Source organism: Jaculus jaculus, chromosome 4 (assembly GCF_020740685.1).
Source record: "Jaculus jaculus isolate mJacJac1 chromosome 4, mJacJac1.mat.Y.cur, whole genome shotgun sequence".
Taxonomy (NCBI): Eukaryota; Metazoa; Chordata; class Mammalia; order Rodentia; family Dipodidae; genus Jaculus; species Jaculus jaculus.
This window is the reverse complement of record NC_059105.1, coordinates 61,593,566-61,610,362: the sequence shown is the minus strand read 5'-3', so window position 1 is coordinate 61,610,362 and position 16,797 is coordinate 61,593,566. Positions and strand designations below refer to the sequence as shown.

Genomic DNA, 16,797 nt, shown 5'->3' with positions numbered 1-16,797 from the left:
GGCTGTTGCTGGAATGGATGGTCTGACCCTGTAGGACAGCTTAGAAAGAACTCAAGCATGGCTTTTGTAGTGAAATGACAGAGTTTTGCGTACATTTGTTTTCTTCATTTTGTCCAGTGTCATAGTTTCTGCAGAATTGCAAAGCTATATAAGAAACAACCATGACTCACAGAGTGGTCAGTGAGTAAACTTGAGTAAATTGTGATCCAATTCCGTTTCCAGTGACTAGCAATGAGGGAGCCATGAAAATGAATTGCATTTTCCCCTGGATGTTAGAAAACATCTGAAGTGGTTGTTAAAATTACCATATTGATGAGATTATAAGCAAACAATGAAGGAGAAAATCATGGAATTTGAAGTAGAGTTGAAGGAACACAAGAGGTTAAGTAAAGTGTGTGTTCTTGTCTCTTCTCTTGCTGACAGTTCTGTGATGCTGAGTTGGTTTTCCTTATTTTACCCAGCACATATCCTCCTAGATGCCCACCCTGGTGGCATCTTCCTCCCTTTCTAGCTTCTTAGCCTTTACAGACATAACAATTTGAACACAAATCAAAAAAATCTAAAACTTCAAAGATAGATACATACATGAGAAAGAAAAAGTACACCTATGAAAGAGAACATTTGTCTTTTTGTCTTTCTGAGCCAGGGTTAGCTTACTTAATACATTTTCAGCTCCATCCATTGCCTTGCAGATTTCCCAATTTCATTTTTCTTTGTAGCTGATAAAACTCCATTGTGTAAATGTACCACATTTTCCTTATCCATTCATCATCAGTTGATGGACATCTGGGATGTTTGCATTTACGAGCTAATGTGAGTACAGCAGCGGTGCCCATGAATGTGCAAGTCCCTCTATAGAACATGAATGTGCATGTATCTCTAGTAGATCGGTCCTGTGGACATGTGCTCTGGAGTAGTAGTCAATTGATCTCCTACTTTTAGTTTTAGCTCTCTTAAAAACCTCTACTTGTTTTCCATAGTGGCTGCATCAGTTTTGCACTTCTGCCAACAGGGAATAAGGGCTCTCTTTGCCCCACATCCTTGCCAGCATTTGTTGTCAATTGTTTTCTTGATGATAGCCATTCTTCCTGAGGTGAAATGGAATCTCAAAGAAGTTTGAATTTGCATTTCTGTGATGGCTATGAATGTTGAAGTATTTAAAAATATTTCTTGACCATTTATATTTCTTGACTTGTTTTCGTCAGGAGATGCTTTTGTTACTACTTCAGTCTCCCCTGTTTATTACAGGTCTGTTTAAATTATCTTCTCTTGGTTAACTTTTGGTAGGTCATATGTATCTTGAAATTCATCTATCTACTGATTTTGGGTTTGGCTTGTCCTCCCCCCCCCCCCCAAGGCCTTAAGATGTATGATTAAGTTACTTAATTGAGATTTCTCTGATTTTTTTTTTTTTTTAATGTAGGCAGTTAAAGCTATAAACTTTGCTCTTGGAACTGCTTCCATTGTAGCCCATAGTTTTTGGTACATTAGGTTTTGTTTTTATTTATTTATGTGCCCATATATATGTGTGTGTGAGTGAATGTGTATGTATGGTGTGTTTCTGTGTATGCCATGGCACACATAAGGAGCTCAAGGGACAACCTTGGAGTATTTATCCTCTTCTTCCACCTTTTTTTTAAAAATTTTTTTTGTTCATTTTTTATTTATTTATTTGAGAGTGACAGACACAGGGAGAAAGACAGATAGAGGGAGAGAGAGAGAATGGGCGCGCCAGGGCTTCTAGCCTCTGCAAACGAACTCCAGATGCGTGTGCCCCCTTGTGCATCTGGCTAACTTGGGACCTGGGGAACCGAGCCTTGAACCGGGGTCCTTAGGCTTCATAGGCAAGCGCTTAACCGCTAAGCTATCTCTCCAGCCCTTCTTCTACCTTTTGAGACAGGGTTTTGCCTGTTGTTTTAGAGCTGATACTTGAGTCTGAATTTTCCTGGCTCTGCCTTCCTTTGCTATAGGTGCATTGAGATTCCAGACCTGTGTATCACTTCATGTCTTGCTTTTCATAGGTGCTGAGGTTCATACTCAGGTCTGCAGGCTTTGCAAGTAAGCATGCTTTAACCACTGAGCAATCTCTTCAGCCCTGTTTATGTTTTATCATTTGCCATCATATTATCATTGCCCTAGGAACTTTTTAAAAAAGTGATTTGTTTTTATTTATTGGGGAGGGGGAGAGGAGAGAGAATGGGGACACCAGGGCCTCCAGCCACTGCAAATGAACTCCAGATGCATGCACCACCTTGTGCATCTGGCCTACATGGGTCCTAGGGAACTGAACCTGGATTCTTTGGCTTTGTAGGCAAGTGCCTTAACTGCTAAGCCATCTATCCAGTCCCTAGGAACTTTTTGATTCCCTTCATTTCTTCAGTGACTGATTTTATCATTCAGTAGTTTGCTGCATACTCTTTATGAGTTTGTGTATGTTTTATAGTTTCTCTTGCTATTTTATTCCTTTATAATCAGATAGAATTCAACAATTATTTCAGTTTTCCTATGTTTTCTAAAGTTTACTTTGTGTCTTAACATGTGATTTACCTTAGAGAAAGTTCTCTTAGTTGCTGAGAAAAATGTGCATTCTTCAGTGTTTGAATGAATTGTTCTGTAGGTAACTGTTTAAGTCTGTTTGATTTACAGTGTCATTTATTCCAGTTGTGTGTATTTTTTGCTGGGATGATGTGGCAATTAAAGAATAGAATATCAAAATTGTCTACTACTGTTGTGCTGGGGTTTAAATTGTTCCGTCTAGTACTGTGTGTGATAAGTGCACACATGTTTGGTGCATATATGTATAAAATTGTAATGTCCTTTTTTATTCTTTTATGGGGGGGGAGAGGAGGGAGGGAGGGAGAGAGAATTGGCATGCCAGGGCCTCCAGCCAATGAAGTTGAACTCAAGTTGCATATGCCATCTTGTGTGTATATGTGATCTTGTGTGCTTGTGTTACCTTGTGCGTCTGGCTTACATGGGACCTGGAGAATTGAACATGAGTCCTTAGGCTTCACAGGCAAACTCCTTAACTACTAAGCCATCTCTCCAGTCCTATACTGTCTTTTTGATGGATTGTTCTCTTAATGAGGATAAAGTGATCTTCTTTATCTCTTGGAACTAGTTTTAGTTTGATGTTTCTTTTGTCAGGTATTAGAACCACAACACTTGCTTGTTTCCTAGGCCTATTTGCTTGAAATATTTTCTCTTTTTCCCCTAAGGTTGCATCTGTATTTTATGGGGAAGTTTCTTAGGAGGCAACAAAATATTATCCTGCCCCTTAATTCTGTTAGTTTGTGATTAAAAAAATACATTGGATTTTTGTGTGTGTGTATTTATGGTGAGCATGTGTGTTAATTTGTGTGTTCATATGTGTGTGGGTGCATGTGCACATGTGAAGGCCAGAAGTTGACATCAGGTATCTTTCTCATTTACTTTCTACCTTACTTTTTGAGACAGGGTCTCTCACTGAACTTGGAACTCACTGATTTAGCTAAGCTATCTAGTCAGCAGGCCTTGAGTATCTTGCCTCCTTTAGTGCTAGGGTTACAGACATGCATTGGCTTTTATATTCATGCTAGAGATCCACATTCAGTTCTTCATGCTTGTGCAGTAAGCATTTTACCAACTGAACCATGTTCTCAGCTCTCCTCTGTGTTTTTTTTCTTTTTTAAAAATATTTTTTATTCATTATTTATTTATTTATTTGAGAGCGACAGACACAGAGAGAAAGACAGATAGAGAGAATGGGCGCGCCAGGGCTTCTAGCCACTGCAAACGAACTCCAGACGCATGCGCCCCCTTGTGCATCTGGATAACGTGGGTCCTGGGGAATCGAGCCTCGAACCAGGGTCCTTAGGATTCACAGGCAAGCACTTAACCACTAAGCCATCTCTCCAGTCCGCCTCTGTGTCTTTTGATTGAGTAATGGAGACCATTATATTTGGAGTTATTATTGAAAGGTGCATATTCCTTTGTGTTTCTTATGTAATAATTACTGTTTTTCTTTCCCTCTCCTACTTAACCATCAGTTAACCTTCCATTTCTTACATAATTTGATCTGGGGTAAAGACAGGAAGGAGTAATGGCTGGAATCCCAGTTGATAATCCTGTGACCCTCCTCTCCTACTAGGGAGTGTTAGTAGCTCTGTTGTCATAACCATAACCTGGCTATCAGTGAACTTTTTGCTCACTTAGTTTGTACTGGGCAAGACATTCTTTCCTCCCAGATGGTATCATGTTATACTGGAGGACAAAGACCCATATTATGACACTGTCGAATTTAGGTCATGTGTATTGTAAAAAAATTTTTAAGATTTTCATTTATTTATTTATTTATTTGAGAGCAACAGGCAGAGAGAAAGAGAATGGGTACACCAGGACCTCCAGCCACTGCAAATGAAGTCCAGATGCATGCGCCCCCTTGTGCATCTGGCTAACGTGGGTCCTGGGGAATTGAGCCTCAAACCAGGGTTCTTAGGCTTCACAGGCAAGCGCTTAACCACTAAGCCATCTTTCCAGCCCTCATTTTAAGATTTTTTTAAATGAACTTTTAAAAATAATTTTATAGGGCCTGTAGGTTAGATAGGCATGACTTATATTTTAAACTAAGTTTAAAATAAACACAATACTGCAGCCCCCCATTGAACACTGGCTAACTGAAGTTTTTGCTGCTAACTCAGACTAAAAGTAGGGTATACCACTTTTTTCTTTTCCTTGTTGTGTAGTGAAAGAGTATCGTAATTAGAAACAGTAATGGTAGAAGCTGTGCATTTGTACTTACTTGCTTGCAGTTTATTCCTTGTAGAGAAATAGCAATCTGATGAGTAGTCATTATGTAAGCAAGACTTAAAAGTCTCCACTTTAAGACTAAAGGAAGGAATTCCTACGGATGAAGTAATAAAGTTAAATTCAAGTATTTTACTTAACAATTCTGAGAACTGCATAAGACTGAGGTTACTAGCATTTTGTAGGAGAATACTGCCACCTTGTGTATTTGTGATGCTATTTTGTAAGTTTCCATTTCCTTTTATTACATTTTTTTTAACATTTGGTACTGTAAATGTATAAAACTTTTTTTTTTTGAGGCAACCCTAACAGATGGGGCTTTTTTATTTATTTGTTTGTTTTTTTGAGGTAGGGTCTTGACAAATTCTAGCCTAGACTGACCTGAATTTACTATGTCGTCTCAAGGTGGCCTTGAACTCACACTGACCCTCCTACCTTTGCTTCCTACGTGCTGGGATTAAAGGCACGAGCCACCATGCCTGGCTCAGCCATTTTTTTTGTGGGTGGGGGGAGGGAGGAAGAGAATTGGCATGCCAGGGCCTTCAGCCACTGCAGTTGAGCTCCGGATGAGTGCACCCCTTCGTGTGCATGTGCTACCTTGCACCCTTGCATCACTTTGTGTGTCTGGCTTATATGGGACCTGGAGAGTCGAACATGAGTCCTTAGGCTTCACAGGCAAATGCCTTAACCACAAAGCCATCTCACCAGATCTAGAACATTGAAAAGAAGGAGTGGGGGAGGGGGCAGAATGGGCACACAAGGGCCTCTAGCCACTGCAAATGAACTCCAGCATGTACCACTGTGCATCTGGTTGTACGTGGGTACTGGGAAATCGAACCTGGGCCAGTAGGCTTTACTGACAAGCACCTTAATCACTGAGCCATCTCTCCAGCATCTGTAAACATTCTCCCCCTCCCCCCCGAGGTAGGGTCTCACTGTAGCTCAGGTTGACCTGGAATTCATTTTGTAGTCTCAGGGTGGCCTCGAACTCTGTACTATCCTCCTGCCTCTGCCTCCCTAGTGCTAGAATTAAAGGCATGTGCTACCACACCTGGCTATAAAACATTTTCTTAAAAAAAATATATATATATATATATATATACATACATATATGTATGTATATATATATATATATATATATATATATATATATATATAAATTTATGTGAAAGAGAGAGGCAGATAGAAAGAGAGTAAGAATGGGTATGCCAGGGCCGCTAGCCAGTGCACACTGCAGATGCATATGCCTTATTGTGCCTCTGCTTTTACATGTATGCTGGAGAATCAATCAAACCTGGGTCCTTTGGCTTTGCTGGCAAATGCCTTAACCTCAAAGCCATCTCTCCAACCCTAAAACATTTTTTATAGAATAAAATCAAGCCAACCTTTTTCTTTCTCTCTCTTTTTTCTTCCTTTCTTTTGGCAATAGGATGAGTCTTATTCTTTGACTATATCAAATTTAGTGTCATTAGTTGTAAGAATTGGAATACCTATCATTATACTGGCTGATTTACTAAGGGATTAATGAAGTGTATCATTTTATTTGACTCTTATGGGATTCTGAATCAAACCACCACATTCTATCTCTGGCATAAACTGATAACCATCCATGATGTAAAATGCAGTGCATTCAGTCCAACTTTAAGTGTCCCCATAGTGTTTTTTTTTTTTAATCAATTCTAATGATGTTCAAACATCCCCATAGTCCAAGGTCTTTTAACTGAGCCATAATACCAAAAATACCATAATGGCACAGAGTAAACATTCACAATTCAAAAGGTGGTATTGGGCATAGCAAAGAAATATTGAATATAAAATTTAAAACAAACAGGGCAAACCTCAAACTCTGTAGCTCCAAGTCTGACAACTGTAGTCAGTGACAAGTCTCCAAGTCCAGTAATTCTAACCAATGATAAGTCTCTGGAGTTCCAGTTCCACCCCTCCAGCTAGGCTATTCATAGTCCCGGAAAACTTCATCTGTTGCTGGCAGCTCTCCTTGGCAGTCATCCCATAGTCCTGGCATTTCCATTGGGTCTCTCCTACAACCCACGGTTCATTCTCATGGCTCCGTCAAGTCTCCACACAGGTAATCTAACAAACCTGCTTCACATTGCCCATGGCTATTTCCAAAATAACAAAACTGGGTCACAAATTCAGTGACCTTCACTTTCCTGCATTTGTTATACTCCATAGTATCAGGTGGGTACCAATTTGTTAATGGGGGTGGGGAGAATAAAGCCAACTGTGAAAAACAGGGTACTCCTTCAGCATTCAGGTTCTTCAAAAGAGTCTGCATTCTTCCTGTTCTCCCAATTGAAGACCAGCTGGTCCATTCTCAATAGTTGTTATCTCTCAAACAATTGCAGTTGAATGGGCAGCAGTTTCAGCCCAAAGATTTCTTTTTTTTCTGTGTTATATCCCTCTGCTAACACTAGTTCACTTTTGCACAATGCAACCCTGCACAAGGACATTGGCATAACAGCAAGCCTGTCACACAAACTGCTTCTAGCCCAGTCTAGGCAAAGCTCTTTCTCACCCTCATAAGACAAACCTCATAGTCTGTAGTTCTTACTGCATTCAGGTTTTTCAACTCTGACCAGTTGTACTTACAGTTGTACTTACAGCACTCCAAGGCATCTGTTAGGCCAAAGTTTTAAGTCCTTCTACATTCCTCCCTCAAACCAGTTCCAAATGTCCAAGGCCACAGTCAAGTTTCTAGAGGCAAGAACTTACTCCTCTGGTACCAACATACTGTTGCAGTCAACCCTCAGCAGCTTGTGGGAGGAAGAAGGGGTTTATTTTGGCTTGCAGACTCCAGGGGAAGCTCCATGATGGTAGGGAAAATGATGGCATGAACAGAAGGTGGATATCACCTCGTGGCAAACATCAGGTGGACAATAGCAGCAGGAGAAGGTACCAAACACTGGCAAGGAGAAGCTGGCCATAACACCCATAAGCCTGCCCCAAACAATACATCATCTCCAGGAGGCTCCAATTCTCAAATTACCACTAGCTGAGGACCTAGCATTCAGAACACATAAGTTTATTGGGGACACCTGAATCAAACCACCACAGCCCTATTGCTTTGGGCCTGTGTTTAGGCAGCACATCATGGCAGGGAGCTTGTGGCAAGTAAGCTGTTCACTTTAAAACTGGGAAATGAAAAAGGAAAGAGACCAGTGATGTATGATTTCCTTCTAGAGCATGTCCCTAATGACTCTGGGCCTCTTACTAGGAAAACTGGGAAATGAAAAAGGAAAGAGACCAGTGATGTATGATTTCCTTCTAGAGCATGTCCCTAATGACTCTGGGCCTCTTACTAGGCCCTACCATCTCCCAGTAACATTATGTCCCAGGGACCAAGCTTTTATCACATGGGCCTTTGACAGACATTACAAGTACAAACTTCAGCAATAGAATTTTCTGATTGGGATAAAAATAAAAAGAATACATATGAGAACTTGGAGATTCTTTAGGTTATCATCAAATTTAAAAATTGAATGCCAAATATTCTTTAGCATGAGGATTTTATTGTAGAGTATAATATAAGAGTTCCCATTTACCTGGATTCATTTCCTCCTGAAGTGCTAAGTGAGGCCATATGACCAGATTTAGCTTTTTTACTTTGGGTCCTATGGACAAAATACCCTATCAGAAGTAGCTTATGGGAGGAGAGTGTTTATTTCAGCTTACAGTTTTGAGGAAGAGTTTCATCATGGTGGGGAAAGCATGGCAGGAGCAGATGGTCAGTGCAACATCTTCATATCAGCAGGGAGGAAGCGGAGAATGAGCTGAGTGTGCCAGGCAGGACAGTGCTTTACAAGGCCTGTTCCTAGTGACATACTTCTTTCAGTTAGGCTTCATCTCCTAAAGGTTCTACAAACTTCCCAAACAGTGTTACCAGCTGGGAATTAAGTATTCAAATACAAGAGTCTATGGAGGACCTTTTATATTCAAACAACTACAGGTCTATTTAGAAATAAGTGATAATGTTAAATATAATTCTAGTAATAATTTTAAGGAAAGTGATTCTTATTTCTAAATTTTGCAGGCAAGTACCTTTAACCACAGAGTCCTTATTTCTAAATTTTGTAAGCATGCCAAGTTCAACATCTTTACAGAAATAATTTCTGAGAACCCAGTGGTTGTAACATGAAAGCAAAAGGACTCCATGGTAGTTTTACTTTTTATTTTGTATGTTACAGTACTGTTTTGTACTATACAGAACTCATCATGCATGTTTAAATTCATTAAGAAAGTGAATATGTTATTGGTGCTATTAGTTGTGAGGTTTTTCTGTAGATTTTCCTAGAAATTCTCCTCTAAAACCTCTTTGGACATTGAGGTAGGAATATTATGGCATTAGGATAAGATAATGGACATTAGTTTTAAACTGACTCACTTATAAACCTAGTCTCCCCGTTAATCTTCTCAAGGTATGTATTTGTTTATGTCTGATGATGTGTGTTGTATGGATTTGTGTGTTCATATATGTATATAGGCGTGGGGGGGGTCACTTCAGGGCGTGTGTGTCACAACATGCTTGTGGAAGTTAGAGGGCAACTTTCAGGAGTAGCTCCTCACTTTCCACCTTCTTTTGAGGCAGAATCACATGCTGTTCACTGCTGGTTTCTCCACCAGGCTCACTAGACCCTGAGTTTCCTGTTGATTTGTTATCTTTCCTTCCTTGTCCCTCATAAGTGTGGCTGGGGTCACAAATGCTAGCTCATACTTTCATGCAAAAGCTTCATTCACTGAGGTGTTTCCCCAGCCATGTCCCAGGATATTTTGAACATTTGTTTGTTTTTGTGTAAGTACTACATTTTTATTTGAGAGCAAACCATAGTGAAACTGACCTTGAAATTATAGCTCCTCCCACCTTTGTCTCCTGAGTTATAGGAAACCATACTTTCCTAGAGAGCAAGATTCTCAATTTTGTGTAGAGATTTGAGTACATATTTAGTTACCTGTTCATTGTTTTATGTTCATTTTCCATTGCTTAAAAAGTCTTTGTCCTCAGGCAAGAATTACGATTTCTATCAAAATTGACTTGTCATTCATTTTCTTTTCCCTTGAGAAGTGTGAGAAATAGAAGACATTTCTAGTAAATACATCATTTTTATTTTGAATGGTTATTTCTAAGGAAATGTCACGATGCCCAGCTATTTTGAATTTGTTTATATTTATTTCTTTATATGAGAGGGAGAGAGAGAGAGAGAGAGGCAGACAAGGACAGAGAATAGGCTTACCAGGGCCTCTAGCTACTGCAAGTGAACTTACGCCGCATGCGCCACCTTATGCATCTGGCTTAAGTGGGTACTGAGGAATGAGACCTGGGTCCTTAGGCTTCTCAGGCAAGTGCCTTAACCAATAAGTCATCTCTCTAATATTTTCTAAAAATATTTTTATTTATTTATGAGAAAGGAAGAAAGAGAAAGAAAGTATAGGCATGATGCCAGGGCCTCCTGCCTCTGCACCCCAACTCCAGACACATGCACCATTTTGTGCCTCTGGGTTTTACATGGGTATTGGGTTCTTTGGCTTTTCAGGCCAGTGCCTTAACTGCTGAGCCATCTCTCCAACCCAGCACTGACATTTTAAATTTACTTTGTTATTGAGCTTCTACTGGTAGTAAGTCTACCTTGTAAATTAGTGTTTTTCATTATAGCAGAAAGTTAATTATGATTTTTTCTGGTACATAAAAACTTTGTTTTGTATTCAGATTCTTTTCTGTTCAAATATTTGTGCAATTGAATTCTTTAATTGAATTGCAGAAATATTCAGAAATTTTATAATTAATTTACTTGCATTGTAGGGGACCAAACCCAGGGTGTTACGAATAGTAGGCTGTATTCTACACATAAAATAATAACACATGGGCTGGGAAGATGTCCCAACGCTTAAAGGCACCTGCTTGCAAAGCTTTCTGGCCTGGGTTTGATTCTCCAGTACCCACATGAAGCAAGACACACAAAATGGTACATGTATCTGGGGTTTGTTTGCAGCAGCAAGAGGCCCTGGTATGCCTGTTCTCATTCTCTCTCTATTGCAAAAATAAAAGTATTAAAAATAAAAACACTCATAATTATTTTTTATCTCTGAATGCTATAAATTTATTGGTTGTTGTCTTCACTGAAGCTTGTGCTACTCATCAGAGTGATTCTACATGTAGAACTAGTAGTGTATAGACATTTTAGTAAGTGCTCACTAGACTTCATAATATACATAATATACATAAGGTCTGTGAAGGCTAAAGTCAATGATATGCTGTTCTGTTTTGAGATGTTTAGCATAGGTGTTATATGTATTTGTTTCTCTCTATCTTTTTTTTTGTCAGGCAAGAAATTTTGAAATGGAATGGATGGGGCTATAATGACTCCAAGTTCTTCTTCAATAAGAAGGGCCAGGTTGAGCTGACTGGGAAAAGGTAATCCTGCTTTATATATTCATTTTATTCCTCCTTTTACTCCTTCTACACCAAACTATTAAACATGCATAAACATTTTGCTATAATTTCTTCTTTTTTCTGTAATATTTGAAATTTTGACATTGTCATACTTGAAAATAATACATATTTTCTAAAAAGTTAAGACCTTATGCAATCATTCATATATTACTTCTATAATACTTCTAAAATAGCAAGTCTTCTATAATAGGTAATTATGAAGTGCATGTTCTCATTGCCCTAATTGTCTTATAGATGACTTTTATAGGTAGTTTACTTGAATCAGGATCCCATCTCTGCCATTTATTTATTGAACATTATATGTAGGTTTGGTAATTTGTATCAGAATGTGGGTTCGAATGAAAAGGTAACAATTTTAGGTTTACTCAAAGAGTGTAAATTAAGAGCAAAGGGGATTCAGTGTGCTGATAGAGATTTTGTCATCCAGGCAGTAATAGAACCAGAGTATTTATCTATGCTTCAGACCTTGGAAGATTGCAGTGTCAGCAGTATAGTTTTCTTAAAGGCTTTGTTTCTTTGCATCATTGCCTCTGAGCCAGAGACCATGGGAACAAGAAAGATTGAGGCTGCATTCTGTATGAGTTTACAAGGGAGACCAGGAAAGTGAATATTTGGCATGATCACTGTGGAAGAGGAAGGTATCTATCACTTCTCCCAAGATTCGTATGGGGGCAGTTCCCCACACAGCAATGGATTGGGATGCCCTGGAGCTGAATAGTCACTTTAATAACTATAGCTAAATAACCAATTTGGTTCCCATTGTGGAGCTTGCAGAAGCATCATCTTGTCAGACTGGAGAATAAAGAGAATTTAATTGTATCATTACTGCTCTAAATCTAGTTTGTTGGAGATAATGGGTGAATTTGCAGGTTCCTCTGATTTGTTTGTTTATTGTTGTTGTGGTTCTGGTGATATAATCCTGAGACTAATACATGTTAGGCAAGTGGTCTCTACCCACTCCAGCCCGGCTTAACGGTTCTTTGATTTGGAATACTGATTATTATAGAGTCTGTGTTGAAACTCACAAACCAAAACAAAAATAGCAATAGAAAGACATAAACAACTATCATAGAAAATAAGTAATTTTGTCCTTATCTCATACCATATGTACAGGTTAATTACAAATGGATTATAGATATAAATATATAGAACTGCTAGGAAAATAGAGGTTTGTAAAAAAATATTTTTATTTACTTACTTGAGAGAGAGAGAGAAAGATGAAAAGAAAGAGAAAGAAAGAAAACAAAGAAAGAAAGAGAGAGAGAAAGAAAGGGGGAGAATGGATGCACCAGGGCCTTTAGCTGCTGCAAGCGCTTGTGCATCTGGCTTTACATGGGTCTGGAGAATTGAATGTGGGTCCTTTGGCTTTGCAGGCAAGCACTAACTGCTAAGCCACCTCTCCAGGCCAGAAGTTATTTATTTATTTATTTTTGGAGTTTTAGTAGACAAAAAGCTGACGACAAAGTCTATAACTAAAGGGAAAGATGAATTAATGAGATATCAAAACAGAATTTCTTTAAAAGACTTTTCTAAGACAGTGATAAGATAAACCAGAGTAAAAGAAAATGCTCAATACCTGCATTCCTTATTCTATAATATATAATCAACACTGATATAATAGCCAGAAATCAACCATGAACCAGTATAAAAATGACCAAAATGCTTGAATTGGAGTACCAAACAGAAAATCACTAAATGGACAATAAATATATAAATAGATGTTTAGCCTCAAAGGTAATCCTTGATGTTCATAATAAAACTATAATTAAGTACTTAAAAAATGTATGTTTCAATTAAAGAACTTCTATGCTGAGATTTTTGTTGCTTACAGGGAGTATTTTCTCTCTGGTCCTATAGCACAATTATGGTAGCTTTAAAATCCCTCTACTACTATCTTGGGTCATGTGTGGGTCAGTTTTCATGAATTGGCCTCTCTCTTGATTATGGATCATATTGTCTTATATGTTTATTTCTAATAACATTGGAGTGTTTCTTGGATATTGTGATTGATAAGTTGTAGAAACTGTATATTTTGTTATATTTCTCTAAAGAAGCTTTTTCTTTTGTTTTAAATCAAGCAATTAACTGATCTCAGGCTCCAAATTTTGCCCCTTTGTTGTAGTGAGTAGCTGACTTTTCTGTTTAGAAGACTTCAGTACATACTTTATGCACATATACTTCAGGATCTTTCAGACATTTGGAAAGACCAGGCTTCCTGTACGAATCTAATGTCCCTGGTCCTTTCTAGATGCATTGTTGCTTCACGTACTTTTCTCAAGTTCTCAAGCTATGAAGACTTGCTTTTCAGCATTCTTATTACCGGTTGTGGTACCAACAGGAGCCTTTCACACTAAAACCTGAGCAAAATACTCAATACAAAATAGTGCTTTCCTCCTTCAAGATGTGGCATACCCCATTCTTTTTTCTCCTTCAAGATGTGGCGTACACCATTCACCTTTTATTACTTTATTTTTATTAACAACTTCCATAACTGTAGAAAATAACCCATGGTAATTCCCTCCCTGCACCTCCTTTTCCCTTTGAAACTCTCCATCATGCTCCTCCCCACTCTCAATTAGTCTTTTATTTTGATGTCATGATCTTTCCTCCTCTTACAATGGTCTTGTGTAGGTAGTGTCAGGCACTGTGAGGTCATGGGTATCCAGGCCATTTTGTGTCTGGAGGAGCGTGTTGTAAGGAGTCCTACCCTTCCTTTGGCTCGTAAATTCTTTCCACCACCTCTTCTGCAATGGACTCTGAGCCTTGGAAGATGTGATAGAGATATTTCAGTGCTGAGCACTCCTGTGTTTCTTCTTAGTACCATGGTGCCTTCTGAGTCATCCCAAGGTCACTGCCATCTGAAAAGAGAAGCTTCTCTAACCAAAAGTGAGAGTAACATTAACATATAGGTATGAACATTAAGAGAAGTACTTACCAGGCAGTTTGGTGAGCATAGTATATACATTTAGCCAGACAGCAGCAGATGTTATACCCCTAGGACTCATGACTACCCCTGTTGTAGGTTTTCAGTATCAGGGATATATTCCCTCCCATGGAGTGGGCCTCCAGTCCAATTAGAGAGTGTTTGGTTTCTCCCATAACAGATGTGCTCCTAGTGCACCCATTGGCTCATTTGGCCTGGCTAGCCAAATATAAGGCTTTCAGTGTCTACTGTTGAGTATCTTCACTGGTGATTTCTCTCTCTCTCAGTGAAGTGCATGCAGTGTAGCTTTTTGTCAGCTGGTTTACATGGAGGAGGTTTTCAGCTCAGCTCTAGCAGCCCAAGTATGTTGAGTCTTCAGTAATAGGGTCTTACCATGTATTCCCAGTAGGAAAGCAAGAGCCTCTGCAATGGCCTGTAATGTTTTGGGGTGTCAGTAACCTCCCTGGCCAACAACTCACTGGAAGGTATCTCATCCCTGGTACTGAAAATTTTCTAGTAACAATCTATGGCTTCTGAGTATTCCATTGTCCAAAAAAGTAGGATACCGTATATGATTTATGCATATCCTCTTAGATTTTGATTAGCCCTCCCTCTACCTTTCCTTTACTTATTCTCTTTCCCTGACCTCACTTAGGCTTTTTACCTGTTCTACATATATACAGTGCTATTTTATTAAGTCCCCTCTCCCTCCCTTTCTAGTCCCTTTATATGCCCTTTCTAGCTTCCTGGCCTTTACAACAGAGTTCATTCCTACTAACATAGACGTCCAATCATTTGTAGCTAGAGTCTGCATATGAGAGAGAACATGTGACGTTTGACTTTCTCCGTTTCTCTTGTGCCTCCTTCAAGATGTGACATACCCCATTCTTCTTTTACCTCCTTCAAGATGTATTATACCCCCTTTCACTTTTTCCTATTTGAGGTGTAGCGTACCACTTCCTTTTTTTTTCTCCTTCAGAATATAGTTTACCTCTTGATCTGTTTTTCTGCCTTCAGTCTATCTATACTACTAGCATAGTGCTTTGGATATCTGTTTGTTTTATTTTGTTTGTTTTGGTCTTGTTACATGCAGGAGGGTTAATTGAGAAGAATTGCTTGACCATTTCTGGAAGCAGAATATAAGCTTTAAATTTAAATATACTTTGTTCAATGCTTTATTTTCTTTGTGCCTTAGGTACCCTCTTAGTGGCTTGGTTTTACCAACTCTTAGAGAATGGATACAGAATACTCTCGGAGCAACTTTGGAGCATAAAACTACCTCTAAAGTAGGCAGAGAATATGTTTATATATTTTTTACACCAAAATAATTAGATTTACCATTGTAATTTGTGACATTTGCTTCATTATAGTTGATTTTCCTTTGTTGTTGTTGTTGTTATGAAGCTTATTATATTGGCCTTGTTAGGAGCAATTTTTAAGTTTTTAAAAATATTTATTGTATTTATTTAAGAGAGAAAGAGAGGAGAATGGGTATACCAGGGCCTTCAATGCCTGCAAACAAACTCCAGGTGCATGTTCCACTTTGTGCATCTGGCTTTCATGGGGAGTTGAACCTAGGTACTTTGGCTTTGCACCTTAATCTCTAAGTCACCTCTCCAGCCCAATTTCTGTCTTTTTTCAAAGCAGGGTCTTATCCTAGCCCAGGTTGACCTGTATCCTCAGGCTGGTCTCAAACTTGCAGTGATCCTCCTACCTCAGCCTCCTGAGTGCTGGAATCCAATGAATGCACAACCACACTAGCTCAGAATTTTTATTTTTTCTGAGCGTTGGTTATTTATTTTTTTTTATTATTATTTTTTAAATTAATTTATTTGAGAGCAACAGACAGAGAGAAAGACAGATAGAAGGAGAGAGAGAGAATGGGCGTGCCAGGGCTTCCAGCCTCTGCAAACAAACTCCAGACGCATGCGCCCCCTTGTGCATCTGGCTAACGTGGGACCTGGGGAACCGAGCCTCGAACCGGGGTCCTTAGGCTTCACAGGCAAGCGCTTAACCGCTAAGCCATCTCTCCAGCCCATCCTTGGTTATTTTAATTTAAGAAGTAAAAATAAACGCTGTTCTGCTTCTTAAAAGATGGGAAAATACAAAATATCTAATTCCATGAGAGCTATTATTTTTAGATAATGGGCTTATGTTTAATATACTGAAAATAATATGGAATATTTATGGAATAATTTAAAATAAATATGTAATGTTATACACAAAGTTTAAACTTAGGGTATTTGAAGAATTACTAAAAAAATTTTAAAAAATGGAATAAAACATGTATGAGAGATTATTTTATTTATCTTAGGTAGTTTTAGTTCAGAAAGTGGGATTAAAATCATTTAACCTGAACTGGGGAGATGGCTCAGTGATTAAAGGCATTTATGTATATATAAAGCCTGCTGGCCCATGTTTAGTTCCCTAGTACCCACGTGAAGCCAGATGCAAAGTGTGGAACATGCTTCTGGAGTCCATTTGCAGTGGCAAGAAGCCCTGGTGGACCCATTCATTCTCTCTTTCAAATAAATAAAATAACCCAAAAACCTTTAAACTGAGCTGGATGGGGTGATCCATGCCTGTAATTCCAGCACATAGGAGTTGGAGCCAGGAATCTTAT

The 16,797-nt window shown here is 38.8% G+C and overlaps 1 protein-coding gene across 2 annotated transcripts in view; it reads left to right on the top strand.

Annotated features, from left to right (window-relative positions):
* The window catches only part of Agps (alkylglycerone phosphate synthase), a 131,257-nt gene that overhangs the window by 15,808 nt on the left and 98,652 nt on the right, over window positions 1–16,797 (top strand). For both annotated transcript variants that reach the window (XM_004660228.2, XM_045147132.1), the window contains exons 2-3: window positions 11,123–11,212; window positions 15,370–15,460. In XM_004660228.2, the coding sequence (XP_004660285.2) occupies window positions 11,123–11,212; window positions 15,370–15,460 (181 nt within the window). The remainder of the gene's footprint in view (window positions 1–11,122; window positions 11,213–15,369; window positions 15,461–16,797) is intronic.